The sequence below is a fragment of the Procambarus clarkii genome, chromosome 48 (assembly GCF_040958095.1).
Source record: "Procambarus clarkii isolate CNS0578487 chromosome 48, FALCON_Pclarkii_2.0, whole genome shotgun sequence".
In the NCBI taxonomy this organism is placed as follows: Eukaryota; Metazoa; Arthropoda; class Malacostraca; order Decapoda; family Cambaridae; genus Procambarus; species Procambarus clarkii.
In genome coordinates, this window is record NC_091197.1 from 33,737,469 (window position 1) to 33,757,018 (window position 19,550).

Genomic DNA, 19,550 nt, shown 5'->3' on the forward strand with positions numbered 1-19,550 from the left:
TCACCATGACCTGGTGGTGTGGCCACCAGTCTCACCATGACCTGGTGATGTGGCCACCATGACCTGGTGGTGTGGTCACCATGACCTGGTGGTGTGGTCACCATGACCTGGTGGTGTGGCCACCAGTCTCACCATGACCTGGTGGTGTGGCCACCATGACCTGGTGGTGTGGCCACCATGACCTGGTGGTGTGGCCACCATGACCTGGTGGTGTGGCCACCATGACCTGGTGGTGTGGCCACCATGACCTGGTGATGTGACCACCAGTCTCACCATGACCTGGTGGTGTGGCCACCATGACCTGGTGGTGTGGCCACCAGTCTCACCATGACCTGGTGATGTGGCCACCATGACCTGGTGGTGTGGTCACCATGACCTGGTGGTGTGGTCACCATGACCTGGTGGTGTGGCCACCAGTCTCACCATGACCTGGTGGTGTGGCCACCAGTCTCACCATGACCTGGTGGTGTGGCCACCAGTCTCACCATGACCTGGTGGTGTGGCCACCAGTCTCACCATGACCTGGTGGTGTGGCCACCAGTCTCACCATGACCTGGTGGTGTGGCCACCATGACCTGGTGGTGTGGCCACCATGACCTGGTGGTGTGGCCACCAGTCTCACCATGACCTGGTGGTGTGGCCACCATGACCTGGTGGTGTGGCCACCATGACCTGGTGGTGTGGCCACCATGACCTGGTGGTGTGGCCACCATGACCTGGTGGTGTGGCCACCATGACCTGGTGGTGTGGCCACCATGACCTGGTGGTGTGGCCATCATGACCTGGTGGTGTGGCCACCATGACCTGGTGGTGTGGCCACCATGACCTGGTGGTGTGGCCACCAGTCTCACCATGACCTGGTGATGTGGCCACCATGACCTGGTGGTGTGGTCACAATGACCTGGTGGTGTGGCCACCAGTCTCACCATGACCTGGTGGTGTGGCCACCAGTCTCACCATGACCTGGTGGTGTGGCCACCATGACCTGGTGGTGTGGCCATCATGACCTGGTGGTGTGGCCACCATGACCTGGTGGTGTGGCCACCATGACCTGGTGGTGTGGCCATCATGACCTGGTGGTGTGGCCACCATGACCTGGTGGTGTGGCCACCATGACCTGGTGGTGTGGCCACCAGTCTCACCATGACCTGGTGATGTGGCCACCATGACCTGGTGGTGTGGTCACCATGACCTGGTGGTGTGGTCACCATGACCTGGTGGTGTGGTCACCATGACCTGGTGGTGTGGCCACCATGACCTGGTGGTGTGGCCATCATGACCTGGTGGTGTGGCCACCATGACCTGGTGGTGTGGCCATCATGACCTGGTGGTGTGGCCACCATGACCTGGTGGTGTGGCCACCAGTCTCACCATGACCTGGTGATGTGGCCACCATGACCTGGTGGTGTGGTCACCATGACCTGGTGGTGTGGTCACCATGACCTGGTGGTGTGGCCACCATGACCTGGTGGTGTGGCCACCATGACCTGGTGGTGTGGCCACCATGACCTGGTGGTGTGGCCACCATGACCTGGTGGTGTGGCCACCATGACCTGGTGGTGTGGCCACCATGACCTGGTGGTGTGGCCACCATGACCTGGTGGTGTGGCCACCATGACCTGGTGGTGTGGCCACCATGACCTGGTGGTGTGGCCACCATGACCTGGTGGTGTGGCCACCATGACCTGGTGGTGTGGCCACCATGACCTGGTGGTGTGGCCACCATGACCTGGTGGTGTGGCCACCATGACCTGGTGGTGTGGCCACCATGACCTGGTGGTGTGGCCACCATGACCTGGTGGTGTGGCCACCATGACCTGGTGGTGTGGCCACCATGACCTGGTGGTGTGGCCACCATGACCTGGTGGTGTGGCCACCATGACCTGGTGGTGTGGCCACCATGACCTGGTGGTGTGGCCACCATGACCTGGTGGTGTGGCCACCATGACCTGGTGGTGTGGCCACCATGACCTGGTGGTGTGGCCACCATGACCTGGTGGTGTGGCCACCATGACCTGGTGATGTGACCACCAGTCTCACCATGACCTGGTGGTGTGGCCACCATGACCTGGTGGTGTGGCCACCATGACCTGGTGGTGTGGCCACCATGACCTGGTGGTGTGGCCACCATGACCTGGTGGTGTGGCCACCATGACCTGGTGGTGTGGCCACCATGACCTGGTGGTGTGGCCACCAGTCTCACCATGACCTGGTGATGTGGCCACCATGACCTGGTGGTGTGGCCACCAGTCTCACCATGACCTGGTGGTGTGGCCACCATGACCTGGTGGTGTGGCCACCATGACCTGGTGGTGTGGCCACCATGACCTGGTGGTGTGGCCACCATGACCTGGTGGTGTGGCCACCATGACCTGGTGGTGTGGCCACCATGACCTGGTGGTGTGGCCAACATGACCTGGTGGTGTGGCCACCATGACCTGGTGGTGTGGCCACCATGACCTGGTGGTGTGGCCACCATGACCTGGTGGTGTGGCCACCATGACCTGGTGGTGTGGCCACCATGACCTGGTGGTGTGGCCAACATGACCTGGTGGTGTGGCCACCATGACCTGGTGGTGTGGCCACCATGACCTGGTGGTGTGGCCACCATGACCTGGTGGTGTGGCCACCATGACCTGGTGGTGTGGCCACCATGACCTGGTGGTGTGGCCACCATGACCTGGTGGTGTGGCCACCATGACCTGGTGGTGTGGCCACCATTACCTGGTGGTGTGGCCACCATGACCTGGTGGTGTGGCCACCATGACCTGGTGGTGTGGCCACCATGACCTGGTGGTGTGGCCACCATGACCTGGTGGTGTGGCCACCAGTCTCACCATGACCTGGTGGTGTGGCCACCAGTCTCACCATGACCTGGTGGTGTGGCCACCAGTCTCACCATGATCTGGTGGTGTGGCCACCAGTCTCACCATGACCTGGTGGTGTGGCCACCAGTCTCACCATGACCTGGTGGTGTGGCCACCAGTCTCACCATGACCTGGTGGTGTGGCCCCCAGTCTCACCATGACCTGGTGGTGTGGCCACCAGTCTCACCATGACCTGGTGGTGTGGCCATCATGACCTGGTGGTGTGGCCACCATGACCTGTTGGTGTGGCCACCATGACCTGGTGGTGTGGCCACCAGTCTCACCATGACCTGGTGGTGTGGCGATCATGACCTGGTGGTGTGGCCACCATGACCTGGTGGTGTGGCCACCAGTCTCACCATGACCTGGTGGTGTGGCCACCAGTCTCACCATGACCTGGTGGTGTGGCCACCAGTCTCACCATGACCTGGTGGTGTGGCCACCAGTCTCACCATGACCTGGTGGTGTGGCCACCAGTCTCACCATGACCTGGTGTGGCCACCAGTCTCACCATGACCTGGTGGTGTGGCCATCATGACCTGGTGGTGTGGCCACCATGACCTGGTGGTGTGGCCACCAGTCTCACCATGACCTGGTGGTGTGGCCATCATGACCTGGTGGTGTGGCCACCATGACCTGGTGGTGTGGCCACCAGTCTCACCATGACCTGGTGGTGTGGCCATCATGACCTGGTGGTGTGGCCACCATGACCTGGTGGTGTGGCCACCAGTCTCACAATGACCTGGTGGTGTGGCCACCAGTCTCACCATGACCTGGTGGTGTGGCCACCAGTCTCACCATGACCTGGTGTGGCCACCAGTCTCACCATGACCTGGTGGTGTGGCCACCAGTCTCACCATGACCTGGTGGTGTGGCCATCATGACCTGGTGGTGTGGCCACCATGACCTGGTGGTGTGGCCACCAGTCTCACCATGACCTGGTGGTGTGGCCATCATGACCTGGTGGTGTGGCCACCATGACCTGGTGGTGTGGCCACCAGTCTCACCATGACCTGGTGGTGTGGCCACCAGTCTCACCATGACCTGGTGTGGCCACCAGTCTCACCATGACCTGGTGGTGTGGCCATCATGACCTGGTGGTGTGGCCACCAGTCTCACCATGACCTGGTGGTGTGGCCATCATGACCTGGTGGTGTGGCCACCATGACCTGGTGGTGTGGCCACCAGTCTCACCATGACCTGGTGGTGTGGCCACCAGTCTCACCATGACCTGGTGTGGCCACCAGTCTCACCATGACCTGGTGGTGTGGCCATCATGACCTGGTGGTGTGGCCACCATGACCTGGTGGTGTGGCCACCAGTCTCACCATGACCTGGTGGTGTGGCCATCATGACCTGGTGGTGTGGCCACCATGACCTGGTGGTGTGGCCACCAGTCTCACCATGACCTGACTCTTGCAGGACACGCCTAAGAGTGTGACGAACCTGAAGGAGGAGCTGCAGCAGGTGGAGGCCAACCTCAACAAGAAGCTTGATCAAGAGAAGACAGAGAGGATGGATGACGACAAGGAACTCCGCACAGACATTGACCGCATTATTGGCAAGGACCAGAAGACTGATGCGGCTTTGACCAGCTTGGTGAGTGTGTGGAGACCAGCTTGGTGTGTGGAGACCAGCCTGGTGAGTGTGTGGAGACCAGCTTGGTGTGTGGAGACCAGCCTGGTGAGTGTGTGGAGACCAGCTTGGTGTGTGGAGACCAGCCTGGTGAGTGTGTGGAGACCAGCCTGGTGAGTGTGTGGAGACCAGCCTGGTGAGTGTGTGGAGACCAGCCTGGTGAGTGTGTGGAGACCAGCCTGGTGAGTGTGTGGAGACCAGCCTGGTGAGTGTGTGGAGACCAGCTTGGTGAGTGTGTGGAGACCAGCCTGGTGAGTGTGGAGACCAGCCTGGTGAGTGTGTGGAGACCAGCCTGGTGGGTGTGTGGAGACCAGCCTGGTGAGTGTGGAGACCAGCCTGGTGAGTGTGGAGACCAGCCTGGTGGGTGTGTGGAGACCAGCCTGGTGGGTGTGTGGAGACCAGCCTGGTGAGTGTGTGGAGACCAGCTTGGTGAGTGTGTGGAGACCAGCCTGGTGAGTGTGGAGACCAGCCTGGTGAGTGTGTGGAGACCAGCCTGGTGAGTGTGGCCTGCATCTCTGTTTTGGTGTGAATGTTTCTGTGCCTTCATTGTATATTTTGAAAAATTTGACATGCATCTCATTTACTTCCTTGCCTAGCAACAAGTCTGTCTCATCAAATTCATTTTAGTTTATAAAATGGTTCATTGTCCCCATTCTCTTCTCGATATTGCAAAGCATATTTAATTTCCAACAGGACATGATCACTCTTTCCCAAGGGAGGAAGGTCCTGGATGTCAAATATATTCTCATCTTTCCTGGTGAATATTAGATTCAGTACTGACGGTACATCCCCTTCCCACATTCTTGTGGCCTGCTTGACGCGTTGATGCATGAACGTCTCCAGAATGAGGTTTATAAATCTGCCTGTCCAAATGTCCTCCGTTCTTGCTTCGTGGGCCTCCAAGTTTATTGCTTTAAAGTTAAAGTCCCTCAGTACCAACAATCGGGATTTATTTGTTCCTACTATAGTTTTTTCTTGTGATCATTATGAGGCCCTCTAGTTTGTTCCTCCTTTGTCCATGTGTTGCTTGCTGGTGGTCTGGAGGCATTTACGATTATCAGTTTATCATCCTGATTCCAGACCAGCCATGCCAATATGTCAACTGCTCGAGGGTTTTCGATTATTACTCTTACCTTCTGGTGTTCTTTCACCAGCACGGACACTCCTTCTCACTTCCGAGTTTTTCTGTCACATCTCAAAATTGAGTAACCCCTTGGGAATATGACCTCATTTAAAAAACTGTATTTTCAAGTTTTGTCTCTGTTAATGCATCAATATTCGAGATCTTTAGTCGAATTATATCTTTTAGCTCCAGTAATTTTATATATACCAACACAGATGGAGTGAGATATCATTTTCAGGAACATGTTCCATTTCCCCTTTACCTCCCCCCCCCCCCTTCCTCTAATGATTTTGCTGCTTTCTTTTTATGTACCATTTCACTAACTTTCCAGTCCCCGACACTTTGTAGAAAACAACAAATTCTCTTCATTTATATTCCCATTTAGACATTTCGTTTTAGCTTTTCTGTTTTCCTTTAAGAGGTCTTGTCTTATTGACCAAAGTTTGCCAAGCTCATCAGTGTAATTTCCTGGCATTTCTAAGCACTTCTGTCATTTGTTTCACTCCAGTAAAAGTCACCCTTAAGGGGCAATTTTTGTGTCTAATATTTTCCTATCCTAAAATCAGACATTTTCCTTTGAATTTAGGCCTTTTCCTAAACCTACTATTTTCTCCATGATTTTCATCTCTTCTGCTGCTCTGTCCACCCTAGATATTTGCTTTTATTTCCAAACAACCGAAGATTATTATGGACTTACTTCTATCTGCAGTGTTTAATACAAGTTTACTGTTGGTTACCAGTTTTCCTAAATGCTTGCCTAATTTCTGCTTCTTGTTCATCATTTCTGGTTTTGACTTCCAAACACACTTCCTTGATTGTCTCTTTCTCTTTTACAACTTGTGCATACGTCTTATTTCTTCCTTATACTTTTCCAGTCTTTTATTAACCTCTTGTATGCGAGTTAATTTAACCATGAAGTTTCTCTCAGCATATCCTTGCCTAACTCTATGTTGGCCTTCAGGTTTACTTTGAGCTGTTTGCAATATGAGTATTTTCTTGGTAATTTCTTTACATTTCACACTCTTCACTTACCATGCCTCATTATTTATTTATTTATATACAAGGTACACTGGGTCTATGAGAGTACACAGGATTGATGTTTTTACAGTCTTGTAAAGCCACTAGTACGCATAGCATTTCGGGGCAGGTCCTTAATCTAACAGATAATATTAAGTAGGTAATTTTTAGCAAAATTTATAAAATGTTAACAGTCACATTGTAAGTAAGTAAGTAAGTAATTATCAAAAGAAGGCACCAAACCGGGAAAGCTATGTAGCACCATCAAATACGCAAAATAATCAGAGGGCGCTAAATATCACCAAGGATGCCAATACGAGAACAAAAACGCATAAGGCGAACGATATCAAAAGTATCCGAGTCACCAAGAATTCTATCGAGGGATAGGTGACCGCGAGGGGCGGTCGGAAAGCAAGACACACGCTCGTCCTGGAAGTCAGGACATTCAAGAAGGACATGCACGACCGTAAGAGGGACAATGCAACTAGGACAATAAGGAGCAGGGCGGCGCTCCATCAAGTGACCATGGGTTAAGCGAGTATGGCCAATACGCAACCTCGCCAGAGCTGTTTCCCACCGCCGGTTACGGTGGAAGGAGGACGGCCACGAGGAAACACAACATTTAAGAGTACGTAGCTTGTTACCAGTAACAGACAACCAAGAAGCCTGCCAACGGGTAAGGACTGAGGAATGGATAACCGGGTAAAAGTCGGAATACGGAATGCCTTTACGAGAGATGGGACAGGAGCGGACAGCTGCCTTAGCGGCAGCATCCGCACGCTCATTTAAAGACACGCCAATATGGCTGGGAACCCAACAAAACTCAACCGACTTAAATTTACTGTGAACGAGAAACAGCCAATGCTGGATCTCGACAACTACTGGATGAACTGGATTAAAGCACCTGAGAGCCATGAGGGCACTACGAGAGTCAACAACAACCACAAAGGAAGACTGACAACGAGAAAGCAGGAGACGAAGAGCATAGAGAATAGCATAAAGTTCCGCTGTAAAGATGCTAGTCTCCGGAGGCAAGCGACACATATAAGTGCGATCAGGAAAAACAACAGAGTAGCCAACACCGTCCGCTGACTTAGACCCATCGGTGAAGACAGAAACGGAGCGGCAGTGAGAAGAAAAGTGCTCGAGGAAAAGGCGTTTTAGAACCGTAGGAGGGGTAAAAGCTTTAGTGATACGAGTCAAGGATGTACAAAACCGCGGAAGAGGGACCCTCCACGGGGGCAAAGAGGGAACAACACGAGGAGAAACATCAGAAATACGAACGGAAAGAGAATCCTGTAGGCGAGATAACCGGACAGAAAGAGGGAGGTGGCGAAGAGGAACAGGAACCGCAGGAGGGGTAAAAGTTAAAGCACGACAGAGGCGAGAGGAAGGATGTTGCAAGGACCGCGCAAGATAGCGAAGACAGTAGCGATCACGGCGGTCCTGGAGAGACAGGAAGCCAGTGTCAACATACAAGCTAAGGACGGGAGTCGAACGAAAGGCACCAGAACTGAGGCGCAACCCAGTATGGTGCAAAGCATCAAGATGGCGAAGAGTAGAAGGAGAAGCAGACGAGTAAGCAGGGCACCCATAATCGAGCTTAGACAGGACGAGAGAGGAATGTAAAGCAAGGAGAGTGCGCCTATCTGCCCCCCAAGAAGTATGGGACAAGACCCGAAGGAGGGTAAGGGCCTTAGAGCACTCAACACGGAGGTAAGAGATATGGGGAGACCAAGACAAACGAGTGTCAAGGAATAACCCCAAAAGCTTCGCGGAATCTTTGTATTCAAGGGGATGACCATAAAGTGACAAAGAGGGACGAAGAACAACCCGTTTCCGCGTAAAAGTCATGGCACAAGTCTTAGAAGTAGAGAACTTGAAGCCATGACCTGTGGCCCAAGACGACACGGCATCAATTGCAAGTTGAAGCCGGCGTTGAAGGAGAGGCGAATCATCACCCTGACAACAAAGGGTAAGATCATCGACATAGAGAGCGGAGAAGACACCAGAAGGAAGAGAGGAAAGAAGACCATTGAGGGCAACCAGAAAAAGAGTAGTGCTCAGAACACTACCCTGGGGCACACCTTCGTATTGCTGAAAAGAGGGAGAGAGAGCGGTACCAAGGCGCACCCGAAAGGAACGACGAGAGAGGAAGCTGCGGAGAAAGAGAGGGAGATGACCACGAAGGCCAAAAGAATGAAGTTGAGATAGGATATGATAACGCCAAGTGGTGTCGTAAGCCTTTTCTAGGTCAAAAAGGACGGCAACAACGGAGGTCTTCGCAGCAAAAGCAGTACGAATATAGACCTCCAAGTTCACCAGGACATCTGTCGTGCTGCGGCACTTGCGGAAACCAAATTGAGAAGGGGAGAGGAGGTGATGGTGTTCCAGGAACCACATCAGACGAACGTTAACCATACGTTCAAAGAGTTTGCAGACACAACTTGTGAGAGCAATAATGCGAAAGTCCTTAGGGGAAGTACCCAGAGACCCCGGTTTGCGAACAGGGAGGACAACGGCATCGAGCCAGTCCTCAGGGACTGACGACGACTCCCAGATCCGATTATACAGACTCAGTAAATACTGAGACGTGCTCGGAGGGAGATGGCGAAGCATCTCATAATGAATACCATCGGAGCCCGCCGCCGTAGAACCGCAGAGGGCCAGGGCAGAACGAAGTTCAGAGAGAGAGAAGGGATCATTATAGGGAAGCTGAAGATGAGTGCAGAAATCTAAAGGACGAGACTCAAGGACAGGTTTACGAAGAAGGAAAGATTGGGGAAGATGAAGACCAGAGCTAACAGAAGAAAAGTGGGAACCCAGTTCGGAAGCGACCTGCAACGGGTCCGCCACAAGAGTATCATGGAGGTGAAGGACCGGTGAAACATCGGGAACGAACTTACCCGCTATCTTGCGGATACGCTTCCAGATCTGGGCCAGAGGGGTTTCGGACGTAATTGTCGAGACATAAGATGCCCAATATTCACGTTTAGCCGTACGGATGGCCCTACGGGCCACCGCACTCGCTTTCCGAAAGAAAAGAAAAGAATCGGTCGTCTGCCTACGGCGGTGCTTCTTCCAGGCTGCACGCTTACAGCGGACAGCCCGAGCACAGTCCGCATTCCACCAGGGAACGCACTTCCGTGGACCCCGAGAGGAAGAGCGAGGAATAGAGCGGAGGGCAGCGTCGAAGACAGTGTCATGAAAAAGGAGGAGAGCGCGAGAGAGGGGCAGAAGGGAGAGGTCAGAGAGAGTAGCACTGAGGGAAAATAGGGTCCAGTCTGCCTTAGCAAACTGCCACCTAGGGAAAGAGAGGGAAGGGCGAAAAGAGAAAAAGGAAACAAGGATGGGGAAATGATCACTTCCATGGAGGTCATCAAGAACCTGCCACGTGAAATCTAAGTAAAGAGAAGAAGAGCAGAGAGAAAGATCAAGACAAGAAAGGGTGCGAGTTCGAGAGTCCAAATGAGTGGGCTCACCAGAATTCAGAAGAGACAGGGAAGAAGAGAGGAGAAACGGCTCAAGGAGGCGACCCCGGGTATTCGTCAGAACGTCACCCCAAAGAGAATGACGACAATTGAAGTCACCCAGCAGGAGCACAGGCTCCGGCAAGGAGTCTAGGAGGTGTTTCAAATCAGGAAGAGAGAGCGGGACACTCGGGGGGAGATAAATGGAACAAACTGTGTACCATTTCCCCACAAAGATACGAGCAGCAGAACAATGGAGAGGCGAAGGAAAAAGTAAAGGAACAAAGGGAACATCAGCCCGAATCAAGAGAGCAGAAGAATTAGAAGCCCCAGCAATGGCTGGGGGGGGGGGAGAGAAAGGAATAGCCACGAAAACGACCAGGACGAGCACCAAGCATTGGCTCCTGGAGACAGACACAAAGGGGCGAAAACCGCGAAACCAGAAGTTGGAGTTCGAGGAAATTGGCGTAATAACCTCGAACGTTCCATTGAAGAATGGACAACGACGAGAAGAGAAAGGACAAAAACAAAGAACAAGGAAGAAACAAAGGCGAAAGACCAACAGAGCACGTTAAAGAATATCAGGGTCGGGATCAGGGTCAGCAAAGTCAGGGTTAGGGGGCATGGGTAAACTGAGCAAAGACGGAGGGAAGGAAACGGGAGAACAGATCAGAGGTGGGCGGGCAGGGTCCGGAGGAGGAGGAGGAAGAGGAGGAGACAACGGAGAGGAGCAGTCAAGGACAGCAGCAGGAAGAGGGGGAGTAGAAAGAGGGGAGCGCACCCCAGCAAGAGCAGCAACCGAAAGGGAAGCAGGGGCCAAAGAAACCTCCATAGCAGGAACAGGGGGCGCAAGCACCGAAACGGGAGGGGAAGGAGCAACAGAGCCAGAAGGAGGAGCTGAGGAAGAAAGCGAAGCCTTCTTACCCGCCGGGGAAGAGGAAGGAGAGGAGCCAGGCTTACGCTTCTGACTTAAAGAGACCGGTGTCCCAGCAACTACGTACCGGGCAACGGATTCCAGTGTCTCAACCGGAGAAGCCGAACGAGAGCACACACGACGGCCGTTAGGAGAGCGATGGACATCCGCCTGCACCGACAGGCGGCGGGGAGAGCCGATAGATGGAGGAAGAGGATGGGAAGGAGGATCGGAGGGGGACGAGGAAGAAGACACAGGAGACATGACAGACCGGGTTGAAAGAAGGGGAACCCCAGACAGAGGACCAGGAGGGGGACCCCTCGGGAAAGAACTCAAAGGAACAGAGGAGGGGGCAGTGGGAGTATCAGGGTCCAAGGCCCGGAAACGGTTGAGAGTCTGAGGAAGGGGGGAAGGACGAGGAGAGGAAGAGCGCAACACGCGAGCATAAGAGATGTTAGTATAAGGCGGGAGCCGGCGAACCTGGCGCCTCGCCTCAGGAAAAGACAAACGCTCCCGGTGCTTCAGGTTAAGGACGGCCGCCTCAAGCTTGTAATGTACACAGGCACGGGAGAACGTAGGATGGGCCTCACCGCAGTTGAGGCAGCGAGCTTGGGGAGAAGTGCACTCCGACTTAGAGTGACCTTCACTCCCACACAAAGGACAGAGAGAGACAGTCCCAGAGCAGCGGAGGGCACCATGCCCAAACCTCCAGCACTTATTACAAAGTCGAGGAGAAGGAATATACTCCTGGACAGAGCACCTAGCACCCGCAAGAATGACAGAGGATGGAAGGGTCCTACCATCAAAGGTGACCTTCACAACGCGAAGGGGTTGACGGCGACGACCACGAGGGGGACGAGTAAACGAGTCGACCTGGAGGACAGAATGGCCTTGGGCATCAAGGATATGCCGAATATCATCGTGGCAATCCTGCAGATTCCGAACACCGGTTGCAACATGGGGTGGGAGGAGAATAGTGCCAACACTGGAATTCATCTGAACGTTCTTGGAGACCCGAACAGGGATCTCGCCAAGGCAAGATAAGGCAGCCAAGCGGGAAGCCGCATCCTGAGAAGGAGCAGCAACGACACGTGTACCGAGACGAGTGGGGTTGAAAGTAACACACGCATCCACGGAATCTACAAGATGCCGATGAAGGGAGAAATCGTCAGGAGGCGCAGAATCAAGAGGGAGGAGATCAAAGTATTTGGCCCATGAAGCAGGACCAAACAAGGCCTGATACGCATCAGCACGGGAAGGAATCGAGCGAGTGCGGTTGGGGCGCGAACGGCGTTGAGAACCCCTAGAGAGAGAGGGGTCAAAAGGCGCAGTAGTCACAACGAAAGACTTAGCCACACCAGGGGACGAAGTGGTCACCACCGGGGGCTGGAGGCTCGACCCAACCTCAGAGGAGGGAGGGGAGCTGGGGGAAGAAGTCAGGACGGTCAAAGGAGGAGCAAGGTCGGGGCCCAACGCAGCGGGAGCTACAGAGCCTGGTCTTCCAATACAGGCCGACTCGGGGGCTTGGTCGCCCACCCCACGAGCCTGAGAGGGTACAACGGAAACATTCAACGACATAGAGACGAAAAGTGAAAAATTCATCCACGAATGTACCCCCATACCCACCATGGAGCCACAATTAGAGGCAGGACACCCAACAGGAAGCTATCGCCGATCATGCCGGGGCCCCCTAGGGGTGCATCGTGAGTATACGCCCCACAAACGCCACCTTAAGAACCGTCAGTCCGTCGAGATCGGGTTCAGCGACGAAAGGGGGATTGACAATAAAAGGTTCCCCTCGCTCGAGACGTCGGGTACTACAGTTCTACGGGTGCAAGAGTATGCCTTCTCAAGCACCCGGGCGTCAAAATAGAAGAAGTCCAAAGAAATAATCCAAAACAAGCAAAAGGTCGGCAGGAAACGACAAGCAGATAGGAGAAGAGGGGGGAGAAAAACGAAACATAAGGAAAAGGAAAAGCGATCCGGCACAATTGGAGAAGACAGCAGCAGGAGTGCAAGGCCAGAAAAGGACAGAGGACTGCCCAACGGAGCATCACACTCCGGCAGCCGTCCACCAAGCCCCCTCACGACGCCAACGGGCCGGAAGGGGAGGGGGAGTCACATTGTAAGAAAATTTGAGAGAAATTAGTAGGTATATTAAAGTACATTAAAGCACACTGAAAGCATTGATAGCTTGATTGATAATATAACAAAGATTAGTAGGCACATTAAGCACACTGATAGCACACAGATGATGACAGCAAGGTTTAATGGTAAAGTTGTAAGGTTTAGGTATATATATTGTGACGATAATCTCTTTCAAGAGAGATTGAGCCTGCTCTTCCCTACATAATTACGTCAATATACAAGATACGTCCACCAAGTATCGCCAAACGTTTTGCCCAGAGAGCAAATCGTACCCAGCACACCTGGCCACCGCCGTAACCAGCTAACTGCTCATCCTCTGCCTGCCTGTTGCTGATTGGCTGGTGTCCCGTCGCACCTGCCCTCCGCCACCACCACAAGTCGACGTCTGGGCTGCAGTGCGCCAGTCTCGTCAGAATATCTCAGTGCTCCATGCAGTTGACATCTCTCGCTGGTAGACTAAGCCTTGGCTTTCGTGTACTAAGGGAGGTGGCAGCTCGAAGCCAGTATTCCAGCACTCATATTTTATTTTGCTATCACTGTAACTTACTTGTCTTAGCGTAACTTTTCATTTGCCAGTGATTATTCATGTTATTTTGTTTGCTGACTTGTCCTGCATATTTTTATGAGATTACCTTTATTCATGTCTTGTTTTCTAGAGTAATTAAAATTTCATTGTTTATATACTTGTGTTTTGTGTGTCTTCCCATTACCTTACCACAGACGAAAGGACCAACTTTTCTCTTTTTTTTTTTTGTGATGTGACGAGGCCCTGCCCCTAGCTTTTGAAACAGCCGAACACCAACGCTTTACCGTCACAATATTGTGACGGTAAAGCGAACCGTAAAGCATAAGGCGAACGATATCAAAAGTATCCGAGTCACCAAGAATTCTATCGAGGGACAGGTGACCGCGAGGGGCGGTCGGAAAGCAAGACACACGCTCGTCCTGGAAGTCAGGACATTCAAGAAGGACATGCACGACCGTAAGAGGGACAATGCAACTAGGACAATAAGGAGCAGGGCGGCGCTCCATCAAGTGACCATGGGTTAAGCGAGTATGGCCAATACGCAACCTCGCCAGAGCTGTTTCCCACCGCCGGTTACGGTGGAAGGAGGACGGCCACGAGGAAACACAACATTTAAGAGTACGTAGCTTGTTACCAGTAACAGACAACCAAGAAGCCTGCCAACGGGTAAGGACTGAGGAATGGATAACCGGGTAAAAGTCGGAATACGGAATGCCTTTATGAGAGATGGGACAAGAGCGGACAGCTTCCTTGGCGGCAGCATCCGCACGCTCATTTAAAGACACACCAATATGGCTGGGAACCTAACAAAACTCAACCGACTTAAATTTACTGTGAACGAGAAACAGCCAATGCTGGATCTCGACAACTACTGGATGAACCGGATTAAAGGACCCGAGAGCCATGAGGGCACTACGAGAGTCAACAACAACTACAAAGGAAGACTGACAACGAGAAAGCAGGAGACGAAGAGCATAGAGAATAGCATAAAGTTCCGCTGTAAAGATGCTAGTCTCCGGAGGCAAGCGACACATATAAGTGCGATCAGGAAAAACAACAGAGTAGCCAACACCGTCCGCTGACTTAGACCCATCGGTGAAGACAGGAACGGAGTGGGAGTGAGAAGAAAAGTGCTCGAGGAAAAGGCGTTTTAGAACCGTAGGAGGGGTAAAAGCTTTAGTGATACGGGTCAAGGATGTACAAAACCGCGGAAGAGGGACCCTCCACGGGGGCAAAGAAGGAACAACACGAGGAGAAACATCAGAAATACGAACGGAAAGAGAATCCTGTAGGCGAGATAACCGGACAGAAAGAGGGAGGTGGTGAAGAGGAACAGGAACCGCAGGAGGGGTAAAAGTTAAAGCACGACAGAGGCGAGAGGAAGGATGTTGCAAGGACCGCGCAAGATAGCGAAGACAGTAGCGATCACGGCGGTCCTGGAGAGACAGGAAGCCAGTGTCAACATACAAGCTAAGGATGGGAGTCGAACGAAAGGCACCAGAACTGAGGCGCAACCCAGTATGGTGCAAAGCATCAAGACGGCGAAGAGTAGAAGGAGAAACAGACGAGTAAGCAGGGCAACCATAATCGAGCTTAGACAGGACGAGAGAGGAATGTAAAGCAAGGAGAGTGCGCCTATCTGCCCCCCCAAGAAGTATGGGACAAGACCCGAAGGAGGGTAAGGGCCTTAGAGCACTCAACACGGAGGTAAGAGATATGGGGAGACCAAGACAAACGAGTGTCAAGGAATAACCCCAAAAGCTTCGCGGAATCTTTGTATTCAAGGGGATGACCATAAAGTGACAAAGAGGGACGAAGACCAACCCGTTTCCGCGTAAAAGTCATGGCACAAGTCTTAGAAGTAGAGAACGTGAAGCCATGATCTGTGGCCCAAGACGACACGGCATCAATTGCAAGCTGAAGCCGGCGTTGAAGGAGAGGCGAATCATCACCCTGACAACAAAGGGTAAGATCATCGACATAGAGAGCAGAGAAGACACCAGAAGGAAGAGAGGAAAGAAGACCATTGAGGGCAACCAGAAAAAGAGTAGTGCTCAGAACACTACCCTGGGGCACACCTTCGTAATGCTGAAAAGAGGGAGAGAGAGCGGTACCAAGGCGCACCCGAAAGGAACGACGAGAGAGGAAGCTGCGGAGAAAGAGAGGGAGATGACCACGAAGGCCAAAAGAATGAAGTTGAGATAGGATATGATAACGCCAAGTGGTGTCGTAAGCCTTTTCCAGGTCAAAAAGGACGGCAACAACGGAGGTCTTCGCAGCAAAAGCAGTACGAATATAAACCTCCAAGTTCACCAGGACATCTGTCGTGCTGCGGCACTTGCGGAAACCAAATTGAGAAGGGGAGAGGAGGTGATGGTGTTCCAGGAACCACATCAGACGAATGTTAACCATACGTTCAAAGAGTTTGCAGACACAACTTGTGAGAGCAATAGGGCGAAAGTCCTTAGGGGAGGTACCCAGAGACCCCGGTTTGCGAACAGGGAGGACAACGGCATCGAGCCAGTCCTCAGGGACTGACGACGACTCCCAGATCTGATTATACAGACTCAGTAAATACTGAGACGTGCTCGGAGGGAGATGGCGAAGCATCTCATAATGAATACCATCGGAGCCCGCCGCCGTAGAACCGCAGAGGGCCAGGGCAGAACGAAGTTCAGAGAGAGAAGGGATCATTATAGGGAAGCTGAAGATGAGTGCAGAAATCTAAAGGACGAGACTCAAGGACAGGTTTACGAAGAAGGAAAGATTGGGGAAGATGAAGACCAGAGCTAACAGAAGAAAAGTGGGAACCCAGTTCGGAAGCGACCTGCAACGGGTCCGCCACAAGAGTATCATGGAGGTGAAGGACCGGTGAAACATTGGGAATGAACTTACCCGCTATCTTGCGGATACGCTTCCAGATCTGGGCCAGAGGGGTTTCGGACGTAATTGTTGAGACATAAGATGCCCAACATTCACGTTTAGCCATACGGATGGCCCTACGGGCCACCGCACTCGCTTTCCGAAAGAAAAGAAAAGAATCGGTCGTCTGCCTACGGCGGTGCCTCTTCCAGGCTGCACGCTTACAGCGGACAGCCCGAGCACAGTCCGCATTCCACCAGGGAACGCACTTCCGCGGACCCCGAGAGGAAGAGCGAGGAATAGAGCGGAGGGCAGCATTGAAGACAGTGTCATGAAAAAGGAGGAGAGCGCGAGAGAGAGGCAGAAGGGAGAGGTCAGAGAGAGCAGCACTGAGGGTAAATAGGGTCCAGTCTGCCTTAGCAAACTGCCACCTAGGGAAAGAGAGGGAAGGGCGAAAAGAGAAAAAGGAAACAAGGATGCGGAAATGATCACTTCCATGGAGGTCATCAAGAACCTGCCACGTGAAATCTAAGTAAAGAGAAGAAGAGCAGAGAGAAAGATCAAGACAAGAAAGGGTGCGAGTCCGAGAGTCCAAATGAGTGGGCTCACCAGAATTCAGAAGAGACAGGGAAGAAGAGAGGAGAAACGGCTCAAGGAGGCGACCCCGGGTATTCGTCAGAACGTGACCCCCAAAGGGAATGACGACAATTGAAGTCACCCAGCAGGAGCACAGGCTCCGGCAAGGAGTCTAGGAGGTGTTTCAAATCAGGAAGAGAGAGCGGGACTCTCGGGGGGAGATAAATGGAACAAACTGTGTACCATTTCCCCACAAAGATACGAGCAGCAGAACAATGGAGAGGCGAAGGAAAAAGTAAAGGAACAAAGGGAACATCAGCACGAATCAAGAGAGCAGAAGAATTAGAAACCCCAGCAATGGCTGGGGGGGGGGGGGGAGAGAAAGGAATAGCCACGAAAACGACCAGGACGAGCACCAAGCATTGGCTCCTGGAGACAGACACAAAGGGGCGAAAACCGCGAAATCAGAAGTTGGAGTTCGAGGAAATTGGCGTAATAACCTCGAACGTTCCATTGAAGAATGGACAACGACGAGAAGAGAAAGGACAAAAACAGAGAACAAGGAAGAAACAAAGGCGAAAGAGCAACAGAGCACGTTAAAGAATATCAGGGTCGGGATCAGGGTCAGCAAAGTCAGGGTTAGGGGGCATGGGTAAACTGAGCAAAGACGGAGGGAAGGAAACGGGAGAACAGATCAGAGGTGGGCGGGCAGGGTCCGGAGGAGGAGGAGGAGGAAGAGGAGGAGACAACGGAGAGGAGCAGTCAAGGACAGCAGCAGGAAGAGGGGGAGTAGAAAGAGGGGAGCGCACCCCAGCAAGAGCAGCAACCGAAAGGGAAGCAGGGGCCAAAGAAACCTCCATAGCAGGAACAGGGGGCGCAATCACTGAAACGGGAGGGGAAGGAGCAACAGAACCAGACATAGGAGCTGAGGAAGAAAGCGAAGCCTTCTTACCCGCCGGGGAAGAGGAAGGAGAGGAGCCAGGCTTACGCTTCTGACTTAAAGAGACCGGTGTCCCAGCAACTACGTACCGGGCAACGGATTCCAGTGTCTCAACAGGAGAAGCCGAACGAGAGCACACACGACGGCCGCTAGGAGAGCGATGGACATCCGCCCGCACCGACAGGCGGTGGGGAGAGCAGATAGATGGAGGAAGAGGATGGGAAGGAGGATCGGAGGGGGACGAGGAAGAAGACACAGGAGACACGACAGACCGGGTAGAAGGAAGGGAAACCCCGGACAGAGGACCAGGAGGATCCTTCGGGAGAGAACCCAAAGGAACAGAGGAGGGGGCAGTGGGCGCATCAGGGTCCAAGGCCCGGAAACGGTTGTGAGTCTGAGGAAGGCGGGAAGGACGAGGAGAGGAAGAGCGCAACACGCGAGCATAAGAGATATTAGCATAAGGCGGGAGCCGGCGAACCTGGCGTCTCGCCTCAGGAAAAGATAAACGCTCCCGGTGCTTCAAGTTGAGGACGGCTGCCTCAAGCTTGAAATGGACACACGCACGGGAGAAGGTAGGATGGGCCTCACCGCAGTTGAGGCAACGAGCCTGGGTAGAAGTGCACTCCGACTTAGAGTGACCTTCGCCACCACACAAAGGACAGAGAGAGACAGTCCCGGAGCAGCGGAGGGCACCATGCCCAAACCTCCAGCACTTGTTGCAGAGCCGAGGAGAAGGAATGTACTCCTGGACAGAGCACCTGGCACCAGCAAGAATGACAGAGGGTGGAAGGGTCCTACCATCAAAGGTAATCTTCACAACCCGGAGGGGTTGACGGCGACTACCACGAGGGGGACGAGTAAACGTGTCCACCTGGAGAATAGAATGGCCCTGGGCAGCAAGGATATGTCGAATATCGTCGTGGCAGTCGCGCAGGTCCCGAACACCGGTCGCAACATGGGGCGGGAGCAAAATAGTGCCAACACTGGCATTCAACTGAGCGTTCTTCGAGACCCGAACAGGGGTCTCGCCAAGGCAGGATAAGGCAGCCAAGCGGGAAGCAGCATCCTGAGAAGGAGCAGCAACGACACGTGTACCGAGACGAGTGGGGTTGAAAGTAATGGAGGCATCCACGGAATCAACGAGATGTCGATGGAGGGAGAAATCGTCAGGAGGCGCAGAATCAAGAGGGAGGAGATCAAAATATTTGGCCCACGACGCGGGACCAAACAAGGCTTGATAGGTAGCAGAACTGGAAGGAATCGAGCGAGGGCGGCCGTGACGAGGACGGCGGTGAGAACCCCCAGAGAGAGGGGGGTTAAAAGGCGCAGTAGTTACAACTAGAGAAGGAGCCGCGCCAGGGGACGAGGTAGTCACCACTGGGGGCTTGGGGCTCGACCCAACCACAGAGGAGGGAGGGAAGCCAGGGGAAGGAGTCAGAGAGGCCAAAGGAGGAGCAAGGTCGGGGCCCAATG

The 19,550-nt window shown here is 53.3% G+C and overlaps 1 protein-coding gene across 2 annotated transcripts in view; it reads left to right on the forward strand.

Annotated features, from left to right (window-relative positions):
• LOC123764825 (putative leucine-rich repeat-containing protein DDB_G0290503) overlaps window positions 1-19,550 on the forward strand; it is a 210,886-nt gene that overhangs the window by 188,760 nt on the left and 2,576 nt on the right. For both annotated transcript variants that reach the window (XM_069302692.1, XM_045753014.2), the window contains exon 15: window positions 4,290-4,466. In XM_069302692.1, coding sequence (XP_069158793.1) covers window positions 4,290-4,466 — 177 coding nt within the window. The remainder of the gene's footprint in view (window positions 1-4,289; window positions 4,467-19,550) is intronic.